A 20,191-nucleotide genomic window follows, 5' to 3' on the forward strand; every position below is an offset into this window, starting at 1 on the left:
ATTGCTAGATGGTCATAACAGAAAAATAATGCAGACAAGTAAAAATAGTTACAACAGCTACCTATGAAAAATGTTCACTTTAGTTAGTATTACAAATACAAAACCACAGCATTTGTAATCTTTAGATATCAAATACCTAAATTATTCTTTCAGAATTGAGATTCCTGAAAGATTACAGGTACATATTAGTGTGGGTTTTTTTCCAGTATAGTTTTGTGAGTAAATTAATAAATATATCTGGTAAAGTGAGTGGGTGTGTGTTTGTTTGTTTGTTTTGACTATGTACAAGGAATTGGTAGAAACAAATCAGGAAGATAAAAAACCTTTTCTTTAAAAAAAAAAAACAAAAAAACATGCAAAGCCAGGAGCTAATTCAAAGTGAAATTTGATAGGAAAATTCAGGAATCATTCTGTGAAAACATTTTTGTTATAACTGAACATATAGCACATATAGCATGTAAATATGTCCTAGGAGAACCCTGCTTTGAGCTGCACTGGTTCATTCACTGCCATGGGCAATATAAATGAGGATTTTGACACTGAAATCTGCAATCTGGAAGTTTTTTAAGTGTTCAAATAAATAATAGCTTCCCTGTGATTTTTCTTTTATGTGTTACATTAAATTTATGTAGTATGTTGGGCATTCCCTCCTGCCTTTATGAAAGTCAGAAAGCAAAATGAGCTGCTGTGATGCACAGCACTTACTCTGCCAGGATGGCTATTTCATTTCTTGATTTGGTTTGCTTCTTTCGTGTTTCTTTTCTCTCTTTCACGCCTGTCTGTCTGTTTTGATTAGTGCATCCTGTCCCATTTATATATGTAACAAGCAACTACGTTAATGCTGGCCAACTAAGAAAGCAGCACCATTTGTTGGGCAAGAAGCGTCATTTCTCAGCATAGCACTTGCTTGTCTGACAGGAGAAGAAGAGTTCATGCAGAGCAGATTTATCTTGGTTTCCCTGCACATTAAAGAGAAAGGGCAGAAGGAGGAACAAATGAGTTTCAGCCAAGGAACCCCCCAATCTGACAACACTTCCAGGCTATGCTTTGACAGCACATGAACTGTATTGTATAGAAGTCATTTTGGCTTTCCTCAAGATACAGATTTATGAAAGTATAGTCTCTGCTATGGTTTTCTTGTTTTCATCAAGGTGAACACAGAGATTATTGTTGAAGCAGAACACTGTATAACTGTACTTGCTCTTAGTGACCTAGTCTGGCGTTAGCAATAGTCCCTGTTTTGATGGAAGTTTGGACTAAATCACCTCCAGAGGTCCTTTTCTACCAATATTTCTAATTGTCTCCCTTCCCTATAAACAAATACCTTTGTGATTTTGCATGTGCTTGCACCCGTGTTGATGGACGCATAGCCACTTTGAGAGCAGGCACACATTGGGAAATGGCTTACATAATACTGACAGCTAGAATATACTTCAGGTTATTTGGTCCTAAAAATAGACCAATAAATGCTTTGTCTTCACTTTTCTTTCCTTTAAACCTTCTGCTTTTTTAATAAATTCCTTTTGAGGAGAGTTTCATCCAACAGTGATTTTTTTTTTAAACAATAGAGTTCTAAATTTCTAAAAGATGTATTTTCATATTTCATTATAACTATTTTATTAGTGCTTCCTAAGCAATAATTCTGAGCAAGAACATTTTCCATTTATTGATTTGTGCAATACTACTTTCTTGTGCCACTGTTCCAGAAATAAACCTGTACTCAGTGGTCTAGTTTATTGATAAATGCATATTTCAAAAATATCAACTGTTTTGGTCTTTTTAACATAAAATGTAGATCACTTCAAATAATAAATGCAGAAGCAGGATTTGCTTTAAGTCTAGTTCTTTAACCGTTGGAAATCCTGTTTAATAAGTACAGATTCTGAGGTTAAACTCCCTGTCTTTGGTTTCTGAGTCCAACCAACCTTTGAAAGGTTGTGCTGCCATCCTTAAATTAGAGGAAGAGGTGCTCTGCAGTGATCTTAATGGGCTGTTTGCAATTGCAGCCCCACTGCTGGCACCAGCCTTGTGAATGTTATTGACATGGATATGACTTGTGTCAGACCAGTGGTTTATCTAAACTGGTATCTTGCCTTTGAAGGCATGTATAAAAAAATCACAAATGGAGACGATGTTCCAGTAGTGTGTCAGTTCCATTTCCTGCCAGCATGTTTATAGAGGAAGTACAGGCTTCTTGTGGAAGCCTTATATTTAATTAGGGTCAGAAAATTTGGCTTGAGATTTCTGTTCTTCTAAAGACCTCCTGCCTGATCTTGGTCAGCTCTTCAGATCTGATCCCACAAAGGGCAGAGGATATTCTTTAAACTTAGTGTGTGAGCAATATGTCTGTTTTTGTATGTTGAACTTGTAAGTCTCCTAAATGCTTTATAAAATGAAAACTGGACTTTTTGTATCCTGTTTGTAAACTAGGGACAGAAATATTTGTTTTCTATGCCATGTACCTTTTCCTGTATGTAATCTCATTTGCCGTTCAGTTACTGAACTCATTTAGTTCTCTCTGATTTACTGTACAGTTCTTTTTAGCATGTTTCCTAGTTTGCAGATGTCTTATGAAGAAATTATTAATTTATTATAACAGTTATTTTAGAATAATTTAGAAATGTGTGTGTTTTCTTGTTACCCTAGGTACTGTAAAGATCTCTCTGTAAATAATTAGTTCATAATTCTTTCCTGTACATACAAGTTTATGTAAAAGAAGCAAGAGGAAATAACATTTGCTCAAAAATCTTTTCACAGCAAAATGTTTGCATACATAAATACATGATGAGTGCAACGTGATGTATATAAATACAATTTGATTCTTTTCTTGTAAGATCCAATTATTGGGGATTCATGTACTACATAGTCAAATACTTAGCTAATGCTTTGGAGAGCTGACTCACTATGCTTATGCCTTTAATTTGCTACTGGGTAGATTGTCACATTCGAATCTGTAACCAATTTATTCAAGAATAACATTGTGTGTTTACTATTGTCAGATAGCAGTATCTTTCTTCATGTTCAGTCTAGTGCTCGTGTTTAACGAGTGGTCATATATACCAGTTGCCTCTCTGAAGCTTCCCCGATTAAACATAGCTTGGTAGTAAATAGTCTTTTCTTCTCCTTCCCCTTTACTTCCCCTAATTAACTCATTCTTGATTCTTTTGAGCAGTGAAATCATAAAAACTGCCATTTTGTTCTGTCTTCTTTAATTTCTTTATTCTGCCATAATGTTACTGTTTCAGTGGATTGTAATGACTGAGGTTTTCTCTGTTGGGGTGTCTAGAAATATTTACTCTGTCCAGTTTTGAGAGGAAGCTCAGCTCTGATCTGTTCTATTGTAGATTCTGTGTTTAGACAGGATAGTCAACAGGCTTTGATCCAAGCCTTGTGTTCAGCCTGAATATACCCTTGATTTTGCACTTGCAAATAGGGTTAGGAAGTATATTTCTTTTCCACAAAATCATTTTGAAGGTTGTGAAGCTGAAGTAAAATTCAGTGAGGCCCAGATGGATACTCAGAGCTGCACTTGGAATGCTTTGCTAGTGCTATTGCAGAATCCTCCCCCCCCGCCAAGGTCTGGAGGATCAAGAGGAGGGATATACTTGAGGATCTATAGCCTCCATCCCAAATGATTTGTACTTGTTTAGCTTCTCAGAAAGAAAGTGATAGCTATGTCTAGTTGAACTGAGAGGGTTCATCAGTATTCATTTTAGCATCCGTCCATAGGAACAGATCAAAATGGTTAGAAACTGTTCAGCAGAAAGCTAATGGGGATATAGGATAGAGGAATGTACGCCTTGTGCTGCGGCCCTCCCGTTAAAAGATTCCACTAATTGCTGGATTGGAACAACAAAAGGTCTCAGCTTCATACGTCTCATAATGTATTGTCATTACTAAATCCAGTGAAATCGAAGGGATTTTGAGTTGTTGGCCCATCCTTTAGAAACTGAAGTTTTAAATAGGTATAACATGACACTATAAAATGCATGAAGGCTTAGATTTGTTTATCATACATCATGAACATTAAGCAAAATTTTTAACAGCTCTCCTATTCTTTGTTTATCCCATATCTTTTTCTCCTTCCCTTGTTTCAGTCCTGGATCTTTCAAATTTTTGCATAGATAGTTGACACTTTGGATGTTTAAAGCAAAGAAAGAGAGACATCATAGTGCAATACATGTCCTCCTAAAGTATTTTAAATTTCTTAGCATTTAGATGAATTTAGATGATAAAATCAGATTATCCACATTCTACATGATAGTTTAGATTACAGACTTCTAAGAGCAAGGTACTGTCTATTTATAAACACCATCTAGAACATTTTAGGTGCTAACAGAATACAGGCATTGATAAATAATCATTTATAGGGTGGAAATGCCAGAGATTTGCAATTTTTGGTAATCTCTTTGTTTTCATTTCTGTCATTTTGTACCTCTGCGCTTCATCTGAGACATGATCACATCAAAGTTGTGTATTCACTGGAAGGACTGGTGTTCTGGAGGTTATTTCAGTCTTTCTCTTTCCTCCTTGTCCTCATTGACATGAGTGGATAATACAAAGAATTCCTTTTCTTCTTGGCAGGTGTGCAAGGGCTTTTTCATCAGTTTGCCTCTGTCTGACTTTTGGGAAAAGCAGTAGAAAACCCTGACACTGGCAATAAAGACCTCCTTTTTGGCACAGCCTGCTCAGTTTCTTTGCTTCCTTTGACCCTGTTCTTGAACCAGGAAACTTATAACTATAGATATGGCTGGTTTATTTTTATTGCATGGTGAACCATCCTTCTAGTAGGTGGATGGAAGGACAAGGAGTCAGTGAGGCAAAGAAAGTGAGAACACAGGGAGAAATCCAACTTGAGTCATCATGGTTGTGCAGGCTTGGAAGGGCTTTCAGACAGTACGTGGGTGAGGGTAAAATCATTTTTGAACTGTGGCTTGCGAAGATACACACACACATGACCTGATATATATAAAAGTGTATGTGTGCTTACATTTAGAGTAATTTTACATATGCATGCATACATAGATTTGTGCATACACGCACACACAAACATTAAATAGCTAATCCTGTATTTGCCACAAACCATCTACAGTATCAAGTATCTTCACTGTTTTTTGTACAAGGTTATAATGCAGTAAAGGTTTACTTTTTGTTTTTTTCACTTTTTTTCTTTCTCGCTGCATCTTCCATTCCCTTAAGTGGGATCACCAGTGGAACCATTCATAATGCATTCATAACACACACTACCAGTGATGCACTCTTCAGAATGCTGAAGTTGGTTTTTCTTTTCTAAATATGTGACCTACTAGTGTAACCTTTGTCCTAACGCCTAATAATATGTGATGTTCCTGACAGCACAGGATGTGAGTGCAGATGTTATACAAGCATCAGAAACAGCAGCCTCAGCACAATTTGCTTAGACTGTATTGTGCTGTTGGAGGCATTCAGTGTTGCTGCAGATCTGTGTTTGCTTTGAAGTAATTAATTGTCTATTAAGGACCTAATGCTTTTCAGTACCTTTGATCAATAATTTGAGGAGAATTTAAATCTAGGCTGGCAAAGCTTGCTGAAGAAACATAGATTTGTGGAGTTGTGAATAATCCAGGTTTTCTTCCATAGCAATCTGGATATTCAGTAAACTAGAATTAATCCAGACAAAATGCATTTTTATAAAACTAGATACAGGTTTTATATTTAGTAATAAAGCATGTGGATTGCACTTGCAGCTTGGCAGACTGTATCCTGGGAAAGAATAGCTGCCAAAGGAAGACAAGCAAGAAGAGAGGATCTCTGTTACGCAGTATATTGTATAAAAGGCCGTTACTGAAATACTTGTGTTCCAAACTTCAAAGAGGATATTGCAAACTTTTGAAGAATTCAGAAATATTTGAAGAGCAGAGGATCTGAAGACCAGGAAAAAATACAGAGACATAAATAGTTCAGTTCATTTAACTTATCAAAGATAAGGTTAAGAAGTGTTTTGATGAGGACTGACTTCTAAAAGAAGATAACTGGTAGTATAGAAGGCCTGTTGACTGACAGAAAAAGGTGTAAAAATAAACAAGTAGCTGGAACTAGCTAGACTAGTTCAGACTATAGGTTATACATATTAAAAGGGATGGTAATTTACCATTGGAACAATTATCACCGAGTTGCAGTGCATTCTGCATCACATGAAGTGCCTGTCTGAAATTGTCATCCTACCAAGTCGATAGAAACATTCCTATGGATTTCAGTTAGTCTAGGGGTTTGTTCTTTCAAGGTTGGATGGACAGATTGTTTATTTGTTGTTAATATTACTGTAGCTAAAGCAGAATTTACAGGGTTGGTGCAGAAACGGCCAAATAAAGTTCTGTGTGCTGCAGAGGAGTCAGTAATTCCTTGTGGCCTTGAAATCTAAGAACTTGTGAATCATCAGTCACATCTCCTCTTATTCATCTCTCTCTTTTCCTTTTAACCTGAAAGTTTTTAAACACTTCTGCAGTGCAGAGCTGCGTCTCATTAGGTGTTTGTACAGACAGTGCTGTTCCTGAGGGTGTTTCCATTTGTGCTTCGCAGTGTGGCAGTGGCAGTGACAGCAAGTATGGAAAAGTACAGCAAAGCATGCTAAATTTACAATTCAGTTGTCTTTTAATGCAAGTTGACAGCTGCTAGCAAAAAGGGTTGAAATGGTATGTTCAGAGACTTCTGCTACAGATCACAGTCTGAAAAAATCCCATTCCCCCTTACAGCTCCCTCTAACAGGATTTACTCAGCTCTGTTTGGTGTGAGGAGCACCATATTCTGTTACTGAACTAGCTCTTTGTAATGCTTGCTAATTCTCCATCGGACTGCCAATTAACAGGCATTTCAGAACACCAGCAGTATATAGGCTTTTATTATTTATTATATCTATAAATGATAATATTACCATTTATATTGGTGCAGAAATGCATTTTTATATTACCAATGTAGTAATATATATAAGCACTGTATCTTAACTAAGAGCTGAAGTACATTTGCAATCTGATGTTTTAACTTGTTATCCTGAAGAAAAAAATGAAAAGCTTGTATTTTCATTTTTCCATCTTCACAGGTGATTTACAATAATAAGGAGGTAAATACTTTCTTCCTGACTGTGCAATTCAGAACCCAAGGAATTTTTATTTCCCTCTTTATATTTTGCTCTGATCTTATAGCAATGTATGGCAACGTACTAACTCAGCAGACATATTTAGGCTTGTTAACCTGTTGTTCTTCCTTATGTGTACACTGCTAGATCTACATGTGAGTTTCCCAGGTTTCTGAAACTTTGAAGCATTGGTTGGCAATGACAATCTCTGTGTATTAGGGGATACAGCGTAGTATGGGACTCAGATTTATCTATTTCTGAACCAGTTCTGTGTCCTTGGGAAAGCTGCATCCATTTTCTTTATCTATCCAGTGACTTTGTTTAGTTTTCAGTGTCTCTGGGGCATGGGCATGTGTGTTTTGTGGGTGAGGAGGGCAGCAGTGAGATTCTGATCATGGTTATGATCTCTTGGAGATTCTCTAGTGCAAATGAATTATAAGGCAGTTCCACTTACTAAAATTGGCACATAAAGATGAGCAACTAACACCTTGATTCACATGTTTAAACACCCATTTAAGGCATCCAGGTGCTGAATGATGTGCCAAAGAATGGCACCAGTGCCTTGCATAAATATATTCCTCTCTGAAGGAGATAAGAAATCTGCTGTTTGTTTGGGTTTCAGTGACAGACTGAACAACTCTGAAATAATAGACTCTAAAATAAAGACTGAGGAAAGTTGAAGAAGTCCACAAGTGTTAACATTTTAAATATGCATCTGCTGGAAATTTTTAGTGAGCATTGTTTTGTTATGTGGAACTCAGAACTGTCTCTCTCATATTTAGAGTTTTATATTCTAAAATTTGTGTGTTCTGATTGCTTGGCATCCTCAGAGTGCACTGGAACCAAGGTCTGCCTCTCACAGAAATGGAGATGCTGCAGACAGAGGTGCAAAGGCTTGAAGGAGACACATATATCTTGCCCTTCTCTCTTGCTGATGCTCACATGCTTTACACCTTGCATAGCCCAGATATCTGGGCCTCATTCTGGGCATACATTTGAGGCAGTTCAGATGTGAGCATTCAGAAGCCGGGTTGGTTTTGCGTAGTGAACTCTGTCTATACTGATAATCAGGACTACTCCTTTCTAGGCAACAGCTCTTTCCCAGGTAGTTCTGACTGCTTAAAACAAATCAAGAGACATGGAGCAGGGGAGATGTTAGTACTTGGGAAGTGAGATGCTTGCCTTGCAGGCTGTTTTAGTCCTGTTTAAGTCTCAAAAATATTATTGAATATGAGCCACTGAGCTTTGTTTCTTAGAAAAGATACTTTCTGCAAGTGATTCTCTTCTCAGTAACTCCTTGACACAATGGCAGCTAAGTTTTTTGCTGTTGTCTGAAGGAATTGATGGCCCAGCTGCTTTTCAAGAGGATGTTCAGAAGATAGGAAGTCAAGTGGAAATTCTCACTATTGGACAATCGAGCCATGATGAAGATGATGGAGAGAAAATGGCTAGTGGCCAACAACAGCAGAACAAACAGGATCTTAGAACAGCAATGCAGAAAAAAGGTAAGTAGCCAAAGCTGCCTCCTTATTCTTATTGCTTGCTTTACATATGTTGATGACTCCTTCTATTCTCACTCTCAACATTATCCTAAGCAAAGATTGGAACTCTGTGTTTCTTCTCTCTTTTAGTTTAGGCCTACTGCAATAAACAGTAGTCAGTAATATTATCTCCTTAACAGTAATGAAGTTCTCTCTTGGCCCAAGAAACAAGAGCTTTCCAAGCTATCAGGGATGTGGCTTTCACATCTGTAATGCAGTAGCACTGCTGAAGCACCAGGCAGATGTTAATGCTTATATCCATCTGTTCGCATTTTGACATTATACAACTCTGGAAATCACATACTTGAGGGTTGAAGAAGAGTCTGGAATAACAACATTTAAACTAGAGTGTTAGTTTTAATTTTGCTGTTAGCTAAACTCTGTTCATGTTTTCACAGTGTATGGTGTTGCTTGTAGAGGTGAAAATGACAAAACTGTGTATTCCGCAGCATTTCTTGGAAGTATACATAGTTCTCAAATGTGCTGTTTTTTTTTTTTTTTTAAGGATGTGCATGATTTGGGAGATAGATCCTGTATGTATGCATTCATGCATCTATTCCTTCCTTCCTGTAGCATTATTATCTTTCATCAGACATTAACTGTAGGAAGGAAGAAATCCTAAAATCTTCACAGAGCTTTTTCTGAAGGCAATTGCTTAGGAGTTCTTCTTCAGTGTATAGCCTTTGAAGCTAAGATGGCTTGAGCCAAGACTGCTGTGATGCTTTAAGAATAAACTCTTTGTGTATAAAGAGCAAAATGTAAGTGCAAACTTGACTCATCTAGAATACACTATTCATACCTAAATGCCAGCCTCTTGTCTGCAGAGCAGTCCTCACTAAGATTCATTTTTTCTGGGATATTATTCTGCAGATGTGAGCAACTTCATCTGAAATGGGCAGTTTTTCTCCAAGTGTGGCACTTCCTGGACATTTGAATCGGAGGCCTGTTGGCATGACTAACAAGTTCTGATCTGTGCGGTGATTGTGTTGTCTTAGAGCATGGCTCAGAATATTTATTTGCCATGCGCACTACTTACTAGTATCCCAGTTGACTTAAAAATTCTCAAATTAGGTCAGAGCTCTCTGATTTATTGCTTTGAGGGGGGCATTTCTATTTTTGATGTTTTATCCAGGTTAAGGTACATTTTTATTCTCTCTGTTTTTTGGTCCATTTTCAGTGGAAGCAATTTTTTTTTCCCCTTGGTTGTTTAATATTCTTAAATGTACAATACAACCTTTTCTTACCAAGATCTGAGTATACTCCTGATCAGAACAGACAGACCAGCTAAAACTGGTCCACTGGTACGCTTAGAGTCTCTGTGGGGGCTTTTGTTTTAACTGGGAATGCTGGGATTTGCTTATTTTTATTAACAACGAGGCTGTGCTCTGTGAGACACAAAGAAAGGTATTAAGACAAGACTGCAACTAGTGGTGTCTCCATAAAGTATTTTTACTCTCATTGTGTGGTTTGCCCCTTGATGCCAGTGGAGGAGGCTTGGCAGATAGTTTTGAGTATCCCAGGATTCATGGGAACCTTTATGTAGAGCTAGGGCTTTTCATAGGGATTTCCAATGCTGTTTCACAGCTTACAGCACACCCTTACAGCTGTGCCCCCATTGGTCTAAAGAGCATTTAGAGTCGCTGTCACCCATCAATCCTTGTCTTACATGGACTAGGAGCAAAAGGAGAAAACCACACGGGGGAGTGCTAACTGGCCTAATGGGAAAGGCCAGGTTGATTCCCATTAGATGTGCTTAACCCTGATTTGTTCCCATTCTGCTCTTTAGCAGTAACTTGTTGGAGAGAACTTTTGTATATCTCTTAGCAGAATGTAGCTCTGCTCTCCAAGGATCACCCAGAAAGTCAATTTCTGTTACAAGACAATCCAAAGAGAATATGCCACTTGCAAAGAGAAGATGCCACCTGCAACCAAATGCCAAATGTTTTATTTGATTTCTCCATCTGCTATAAATTGCCATAGCTAGAATCATTTTCTTCCTTCAGGAAATATTCATCCTTTTGATTTCAGTAGTCTTAAGATGTAGACTTCCTTGCTTGCAAATGAGTCACTAGGACAGAGCCAGACTTCCTTAAGTTTTAACACTGAATAACTAACATTTAGTTTTCACATTTATCAATTTCCTATATGTCTCTGTAAAGACTCGGAATGCAGCAATTTGGTCTTAGTTCTTTGCCACCTGAAGCTACAGCTGTTTCAAAATTTAGGGAATTAATAGATTTGATTTCTGGGTCCAAGAATAAAACAGGAGCTCTTTGAAGCATTCTTCCCCCCAGGTTTGGAGAGCGGGCTTTTTTAAGAATGACACAGAAGTTTCACCACCAAAAGAATTAGTGGTGAAATTGTTTGCACAAGTATAGAAAGTAACTGATTATGTCTGTGCATAATAGCATATGCAAGCAGCAGTTTTTCTGCACAGATGCCACCGGAGAAGATGGATTGCCAAGATTAACCATGCATATTTGGCTAGAATGTGGTTGTCATTATTAGGAAGTAATGCTTGTGATTAATGAGTGAGTGAGTTGTGCAGACTTTGAAAATCTGTTGACCCGTGAATTCAGGCTTCCCTTGCATACCAGATTCTATTGAAAACTTCATGCTGCCACACTGTGTGGTATATGTCCAGGGTGGGGAACTGAAAAAGTGGATAATGGGACCATTCATGTTGCATCTCCATGAAATACAAACATTGCATATGCTTGTGTTTCACCTTTCTACTCTCCCTCTTATTACTTTGCTCTTGTTTCATTATCCAGTATACATTTGGTGTCAAAAGTTATTTTAAAGGGATATGCATTGAAGTTATTGGAAGCAGCAACAGCATAAAAATATTTAAAGGCTTTTTAATGTCATTTTTCATTCAGTGCCAAAAAATTGAACTGAAGAATATCATTACTGATACTGACTCCAATATTTATATTTCTGTGCATTAGTTTGATTCAGTCTCTGCTTGTTGCAGACCAACACCATATTTCAAAAAACTAAATTGCATGTAAGTCTCTATGCATATCCCTGGAAGTACCAGAAGAACAATGTAGAGAGCCTAAGAAAGACAGTGAGCAGCAGCTGCCTAGCCAGCCAAGAGGACACACTGGGCACAGGGATTTAGGTAGAATTTAGGCCATCTGAATATGATTCTGGATATTTTTTTCAATGTTACTGAATAAACATTTGTTTAGAACTTGGGTATAACATTTGTGTCTATCAATTTGTATATCTGCGTGTTAGAATTCAAAATTAGGCCAAAAACTTGCCATGAAAGGCACATAGTACACAGAAAGGTTTGTGATGCAACCATTTAGCATGGGCGATGCATTATGAAGCTTCAGTTCTACGATTCAGGTCTTTCTGACTTAATTCAAATTACTGAAAAAGAAGGTGACAGCAGGTATAAGCAGGTGGAAGGTAAATTCAGTTGTGCAGAGAAATGTGATTTCCCTAAGGCTTAATTGAAAGTTCTGGCAGCAGCATTACGGCCCCATCCAGCAATCCCTTAGTCCTATGAGGAGTCCTGTTGACAAGTTAGGCTTGTTTGCACAATTGAGGGTTTGCAGAATCAAGCCCATGGATTTTTTCCTTTCCCAGATCCCCATGCAAATACATCCTGGTCCACTTCCACCTCCCAATCCAGTCTTGTCGCCCTGGATCATGTTCCTGGTAAGTACAGAAGGAATAAGTTAATTATGCCCATGCTGCTTGGCTCCAGAAATCTTTGTATTTCATTTATCCTTCTGCATCCAATCCAACTTACCAATAGTGGAAATTCTGGACCAATGTTTTTCTTTCCTTTTTTTTTTTTTTTTTTTGAAAAAAATCTTGTATAGTTTGCCTCTAATATGTGGAGTTTAGACTTTGAACTTAAGTACAGGGTGGCTTCATCTGCATGATGCTCCTTGAAAAACTAGGACTGGCAAATGTCCCACCACTGACACCTGCTGCCAAGTCATCTTTGGTGTTCACAGTTCTGTTTCCTTTGAAATGTCTGAGGTTTGGGATTCTCATAAAGTCAAATTTTTAACTACTCTATGGCAGTTCCTTTGGCCTGGGCTGATACTCTGATTTTTGCATCAAATAAACATGCAAGAGAACATTTCCTTGATATGAATGTTTCTTCTCACTGTAAGACGTGCTCCTCATGAGATTGCATAGGATCAGGTAAAAGTGTGCTGTAGGAGGGTTCATATTTTAATTGTTAAGATTTCCATATAGCTGTGGTGTGTTGTACACTCAGCTCCAATTTCAGGTTTAAGATTTTGTGTTGTGTTAGAAGCACTTGTCTGGATAAAGGAGGTTTGAATTTTAATCCCTAGCTGGGTATTGTTTGTGTTTTGTTGGGTACTCTCTGTAGAATGGAAATCATGATATTTCCTTTCTCGTTTGTATTTGTACAGTGCCTCACAGAAGGAACTCCTCCCTATGCCCTGTCTCACCTGTAAGCTTCAGGGTGCAACAATAAAATAAATGACACTTTGCCTCAAGTATGTATATTAGTATTTCATATAAGTGCATTGCTTTCTCCTAAGGCATTTCAAGCAGCATGAATTTTGATGAGGAAGAGGATGAGGAAGATGAAGATAGCTCCAGTTCTTCACAGTTAAACAGTAACACCCGGCCTGGTTCTGCCACGAGCAAGAAATCCAATAAGGTGAGGGGTCAGTACCAACAAGTGAGGATTACTATGTGCTGTCTGATTTCAGAGTCCAGTCAGCATAGGCCTGGCTTTCTTGTTTCATTTTTAATATGCACTAGAGTATCTCTGAGGTGATTTGCTGTGATAACTCTCAGGGTTCACAGAAGGAAGCGATGAAAATTATGACTTGGAGAACAGAATAGCAAATATTGTCCAAACTTGAATGAAGAGGAAGGTAAACAGTCAATATTTACCTTTCTGCCTCTCACAGGCGCACAGAAAGATCTTTTGTCTCTATTGCCTTTTTCTGTGCAGTTTCCCACCATGTTTTCACTCCTACTGTCCAAAGATAAAATAAGACTTTGAGATGTTTAAATATTCTAAGCCACAAACACTAGCTAAACCACTTGATGCCCCACTGTTATCTGTACTGTACCGATTTCTCATTTCTCTTACAGCTTTCTCTGGCTTAATCTATCTCTCTCCAGCCCATTTCTTCCTTTTGTCAACAACCAGCGCTGTCCTTCATTGGTATGACTTCTCAAAAGAGAAGTGTGTTGAGATGGGGAGGCGTGGGTCAGAGATTGTTCTGTGCCATTACAACACTCTGATTGTGCAGCTGCCCTGTTCCACTCTGCCAAATGTGTCCTGAGTGCTTAAGCATCAGCATCCCAAAGATCTGCTCCACGGGCCTTCAGTAGCCAAGAGCTCAACCGATTGGATGGAGAGAGATCCTTAACTTGAGAAGCTGCCCTTAAGGCCACTGAAGAATTGGAACAGAAAAGACAATATTTCCCCCCTCCTTTTTGTGGGGGTGGGGGGTGGGAGTGCAGCTGTCATCAAATGTCATTCCTTTGTAATTATAACATTGTGTCTTAAAGTTGAGGAAATCTGAGTGTTGTTTACTCTTCTAGGAAGCAGCCTCAGCCCCCAGTCCTTCCACAAATGAGCCTCTCATAGACGTTGATGACCTGGAGGAATTTGCTGTAAGACCTGCTCCACAGGGTGCCACCGTCAAATGCAGAATCACAAGAGACAAGAAGGGAATGGATCGAGGGATGTACCCTACTTATTACCTCCACTTGGAAAGGGAGCATGGTAAAAAGGTCATAAAATAACTTGAATGGCATACCAGTTGCATCTGAATATAAAAGTCATTAAAAGTCTGAAGAAGTATGACAAGGAAAATATAATCTTACTTTTAAATATATATTCCCTTTCCCTACACTTTTCTGAAAGCAAAACAATTGTATCACTTTGTTCCACTTCCTTTCTTCATGTATATCTAATCTTTGGCCTTAAGAGAATCCGTGCATGGCAGCTTAATGTGACAATCAGCAGCTGGGGCTCTTTGCATTCTGTGGTTTGAAAAGCCTCTATTTTCAATCCCACTGGAAAAGCCAGTGCAGCTTAGAATTAAACATTTAACAAAATAGTTCAGGTTTAATTATTTAAACCATAAATAATGGACTGAGTGGTTGAAAAATCATTTTCTGTTTCTGATTTTTTCTGTTTTTGCTAAGTCCCAGGTGACCTTCTGTGACTTTGGTAATGATGCTGGAAGACAGAAAAATTGCCTGTGGTTTCCTTATGTCAAAGCAAGATATAGTGTGTGCTAGCACCTTTGGCATTCTAGAATATGATGTTTTTTTCACTGCTTAGGTGTTTCTGTTAGCTGGAAGGAAACGAAAGAAGAGCAAAACCTCTAATTACCTCATCTCCATAGACCCAACTGACCTGTCTCGGGGTGGAGAGAGCTTTATTGGAAAACTGAGGTAAACACTGATACATCTAAATTTTGTTTGTTTGTTTGTTTGTTTTTACATAATACAAATTTAATTTGAAATTAAGAAGCCTGTAAACCACTATGACTTCTTAATTATAGTCTTGACTATACCATCAGGTGGTAATTGTCTGAAAGTTTTCAGGTATCTGAGGCAAGTTTTCAAAATGTCTCAAGTACTTAAGAGACAACATCTTATTAAAAGTCAGGAGAATGGATGCTCTTAGAATGCCCGAAGGCCAGATTCTCAAGGGTGTACAGGCACCTGAAGATGCAGACAATCTAATGGGATTTTCAGAGTGCATGAGCAGATTGTGTGTAGGCCCTTTTGATATAAACACTTTTGAAGTTCTGTCTCTTAGATACTCTGAAAATCTCTTGTCTTTTGCCTTTTACTAAAGGCCGTCATTATTTACAAGTAGTGCAGTTCTTTCAGAACTACACACTTCTTTTCTACCTGTCACCCCATCATACATACATTGTTCGTATCTACCTGGTATCTCTCAATGTATGTTTAGATTGTCTATGCCTGAGCAAAGGGACCTTACCACCCCTTGCTGTTTGCCTGTGTGGATCTCAGAACTTTGTGTGCTACTGCAGTACAAAATCATTGAAGATAATATAGTATTAATATGCTCAAAGTCATATTTTGCACTCATTTGTATGATATCCATTTAAATAGTAAAAGTAAGTTGACCTTATTTATAACTTTATGAAAATCACTGTCCATAGTCTAATAGAGCTAGCAGTCAAGCAGGTAAGAGAGTAAATGTTTTGTTAAAGAATAAACATATTCTTAAAAACAAAAACCAAACCAAACCAAACCAAAACACCCCACCTCAATGTTTCCTAATTGCCTTCTTGAATTTACTAGTTTATAGGATGTCATGAGAAATCTTTGGGGTAATTATAGGGATCTTTGCTGTACTCTGCTGTACTGTACTTTTACATTTTTGTTATGCCCTGTAATCCAGGAGTTGCCATTCAGTTGTGATTTGAGATGACAACTATTTGTACTTGATATTATTTGTCTTTCTTTTAGGGCTATAATGCAGTAAAGAATAGATGGTTCAGGCAGTGTTATTGACAAAAGGCAATTTTTTTTTCCTTTTTTTTTTTGATAGATCAAATCTTATGGGAACCAAGTTTACAGTTTATGACAATGGAGTAAATCCAATGAAAACAACAGCAAGCCTGGAGGCGAATATCCTACGTCAGGAGCTAGCTGCTATTTGTTATGTAAGTACTGCTCGCAGGCAAAATATGCAAGAAAGAGCAGTTTAGTTTCTGAAATAGCATACTGCATTTCCTTCTCACTTACAATTATGTAAATCAGCATTCATGCTTTGACGTAATCGAACACCTGATCTTCACTAGAGAAACCAGGAAGTTCAGCCGAAAGTAGAGGTGAAAATCTTTGTGTGCAGAGCCAGGTTGCCCAGTTCTCACCTTCAGTCAGAAGATGTTGGAGCTTTTACATAATGCTCTGGAAGGGGTAGGATGCTTCACAGCCATGCAGGCACCATCTGAGAGAGCCTGTTGACTTGGGAGGAGAGGTTATGCAGATGGAATTACTGCACTAAGGCATGATGCAATGACATTTTGATGTTGTAAGGCAAAATGTAATGACATTTGGGAGGAGGCTTCTCTGATCCAAAACACAGAATCACGGAATCACAGAATCGCTGAGGTTGGAAGGGACCTCTGGTGATCATCTAGTCCAACCCCCCTGCTCAAGCAGGGTCACCTAGAGCACATTGCACAGGATTGCATCCAGGCGGGTTTTGAATATCTCCAGAGAAGGAGACTCCACAACCTCTCTGGGCAACCTGTTCCAGTGCTCTGTCACCCTCACAGTGAAAAAGTATCTCCTCATGTTCAGATGGAATTGTCTGTGTTTCAGTTTGTGCCCGTTGCCTCGCGTCCTGTTGCTTGGCACCACTGAAAAGAGTCTGGTCCCATCCTCTCAACTCCCTCCCTTCAGATACCTGTACACATTGATAAGATCTCCTCTCAGCCTTCTCTTCTCCAAGCTAAACAGGCCCAGCTCTCTCAGCCTTTCCTCATAAGAGAGATGCTCCAGTCCCCTAATCATCTTTGTAGCCCTTCGCTGCACTTGCTCCAGTAGTGCCACATCCCTCTTGTACTGGGGAGCCCAGAACTGGACGCAGTACTCCAGATGTGGCCTCACCAGGGCTGAGTAGAGGGGGAGGATCACCTCCCTCGACCTGCTGGCAACACTCTTTCTGATGCACCCCAGGATACCATTGGCCTTCTTGGCCACAAGGGCACATTGCTGCCTCATGCTTAACTTGGTGTCCACCAGCACTCCCAGGTCCTTCTCAGCAGAGCTGCTTTCCAGCAGGTCAACCCCCAACCTGTACTGGTGCCTGGGGTTATTCCTCCCCAGGTGCAGGACCCTGCACTTGCCTTTGTTGAACTTCATGAGGTTCCTCTCTGCCCACCTCTCCAGCCTGTCCAAGTCTCTTTGAATGGCAGCACAGCCCTCTGGCGTATCAGCCACTCCCCCCAGTTTTGTATCGTCAGCAAACTTGCTGAGGGTGCACTCTGTGCCTTCATCCAGGTCATTGATGAAGAAGTTGAACAAGACTGGACCCAGGACTGACCCCTGGGGGACACCGCTAGCTACAGGCCTCCAACTAGACTCTGTGCCACTGATCACAACTCTCTGAGCTCTGCCATTCAGCCAGGTCTCAATCCACCTCACTGTCCACTCATCCAGCCCACACTTCCTGAGCTTGTCTATGAGGATGTTATGGGAGACAGTGTCAAAAGCCTTGCTGAAGTCTAGGTAGACAACACCCACTGCTCTCCCCTCATCTACCCAGCCAGTCATTCCATCAGAGAAGGCTATCAGATTGGTTAGGCATGATTTCCCCTTGGTGAAGCCATGCTGACTACTCCTGATCACTTTCTTGTCCTCCACATGCTTGGAGATGGCCTCCAGGATGAGCTGCTCCATCACCTTTCCAGGGATGGAGGTGAGGCTGACTGGCCTGTAGTTCCCTGGGTCCTCCTTCTTGCCCTTTTTGAAGACTGAGGTGACATTGGCTTTCTTCCAGTCCTCAGGCACCTCTCCTGTTCTCCATGACCTTTCAAAGATGATGGAGAGTGGCTTAGCAAGAACAGGTAGCTGGACAGCCATGTCTGCAGCAGTGGCTGAGAAACTTGGGATAAAAGCTCTGGAACTCCTTTCTACTAGGAAAAAGAAAAGAGAGAAGAAAATCTGAAATGCACCTGACTAAGAGAAACCAGCCTACTATAGAAGGGCACTTGTCAGAGATAATGACAGCTGTGAATCAGGACTTGAAGCACAGTTCTCTTGTTGCCATTGGACTACTAACTATTTTGGTGAGGGTACTCCTTCTGTCCAGAAATTTCTTGGTCTGAGAAGCTCTTCCAGTCAAAATTGGTAGATATGCTTCTACAAAAAGTTTTCTATTTTTGCAAATCAGCAACTTCCAACAAAAATACCCCCCAATCCACTTTTCTTAAAAGTTCCTGCCCAGCTGTCATCAAGAATGCCTGGAGTTCTGGCAGGTCAAGGTCCAGCTGTCAGAGCATATCCCATACAAATTGACATACTGTGTTCTTGGAAAGGTCAGCCTCAGGATGTGGGGAGCAATGTGCCTGGAAGCTTTCAGGCATGAAAACTGAAGCGGAGAGCCATCTTCTCCCATGTAAAGTGCTGAAAGCACTGAGGGGCAGCAATATTAACTGCTAGCGTGTTCTTTTCCTGCTGCTTAGACTGCTATTCTTGTGTGAATATAGTATAAATGGCATATTTCTCCCCATGTTCTATTATTCAGGCACTTGGCCTCTGGATTCATACACCCCTGCCCTGATCCCCCAAAGCCTGTTGAAGGTTCTGATGTGAAACTCTTTGAGAAACTCAGGAAATCCAAAAAAACAGGACAAAGTCCATGATCTCACATCAGCTTATAGCTGGACTGAGGTTTCAGTAGGACCATAGAAGAACTTACATGTTTAATAAAGTTAATTTTACTGGTTTATATAGGAGGGCATTCCCTGGAGCCAGGCAACTAATCTTCTGGGGCAAACTGGAAATACAAGGAGACAATAAAAGCAGTTTAAAAAAAACAGTTATACATTGAAAAATTTAGGCTTTGTTTGTGTAAGTCAACAACAATGACATTTGAACCATTAATGTTACTAAATTAAAAATTCAGTTGCAGTTCAGTGGAGGTAACTAGAAGTGTAACATGAGTACTGGAAAGAACAGGACCATTGCCACTGTTTAGAGAATGCGGCTAAGACTAAGGATGTTTATATATGCCTGTTTTGAGGTCAGCAGTTTAAAACTTGCACATTTATATAAGAAAATGACTCATTCCATGGATGTTTTAATATTTATGGAGTAAGGTAGCAGGCTTGCAGGTGTGCTATGGCCATAGGACAAAAGAAAATCTTAATGGTATTTTATTAATAGTCAGACTTGCTAAAGTGAGATTATTGTTCCTGACTGCAGCAGAACCACAGCAAAGAAGAATGGGACCATAAAGATCATTCCCAAAACACCCTTGTCCTTAGGAAACCTTTTAATTCCTGCCTTGAGTTTTTTTCTGCAACAAAACTGATAACAAAAAATATGTTGAAAGCACCACTATGCAGCTCACTGCCTCTCAGCTCATCTGATCGAATACCCATCTGGAGAGTGAGTTGTGCCCTCTTCTGCCAACCTGATGAACCTGACCTGCTGAATCATCTCAGCAGGTCTCGTTTATACAAGGAGAAGCTGGCAATGTGTGTACTGTTAACTGTGGGGTAACCATGTTGAAATCTCTCCTTGTGGAGCTCACCTAAGGGCATTTTCCAAGCAACATGGATAAAATTAGTGCAAGGACTGAGCTTCTTCAGGTGCTCTTAACTGTTTTTAACTCTTCCTCACTGATGGCAGGCTAGCAGATTAATAAACCTGCAGCAGCACCTAATGGCTGATTTGAGAATCGCTGTGGTTTTGTGCATAAATGTGAAGGAAAATTTATCAAGAGGCAGGGTGTGTAACTGTACCATTTGCACTAGGACATTCTGCTATGGGTTCCTTTATATCCACAGAAGCTGATGCT

The 20,191-nt window shown here is 39.5% G+C and overlaps 1 protein-coding gene across 3 annotated transcripts in view; it reads left to right on the forward strand.

The window, feature by feature from the left end:
• TUB (TUB bipartite transcription factor) overlaps positions 1 to 20,191 on the forward strand; it is a 77,533-nt gene that overhangs the window by 50,529 nt on the left and 6,813 nt on the right. For all 3 annotated transcript variants that reach the window (XM_067295518.1, XM_067295519.1, XM_067295520.1), the window contains 6 exons: positions 8,449 to 8,616; positions 12,256 to 12,327; positions 13,194 to 13,315; positions 14,215 to 14,406; positions 14,963 to 15,075; positions 16,208 to 16,322. In XM_067295518.1, the coding sequence (XP_067151619.1) occupies positions 8,449 to 8,616; positions 12,256 to 12,327; positions 13,194 to 13,315; positions 14,215 to 14,406; positions 14,963 to 15,075; positions 16,208 to 16,322 (782 nt within the window). The remainder of the gene's footprint in view (positions 1 to 8,448; positions 8,617 to 12,255; positions 12,328 to 13,193; positions 13,316 to 14,214; positions 14,407 to 14,962; positions 15,076 to 16,207; positions 16,323 to 20,191) is intronic.

Source organism: Apteryx mantelli, chromosome 4 (genome assembly GCF_036417845.1).
Source record: "Apteryx mantelli isolate bAptMan1 chromosome 4, bAptMan1.hap1, whole genome shotgun sequence".
Lineage (NCBI taxonomy): Eukaryota > Metazoa > Chordata > Aves > Apterygiformes > Apterygidae > Apteryx > Apteryx mantelli.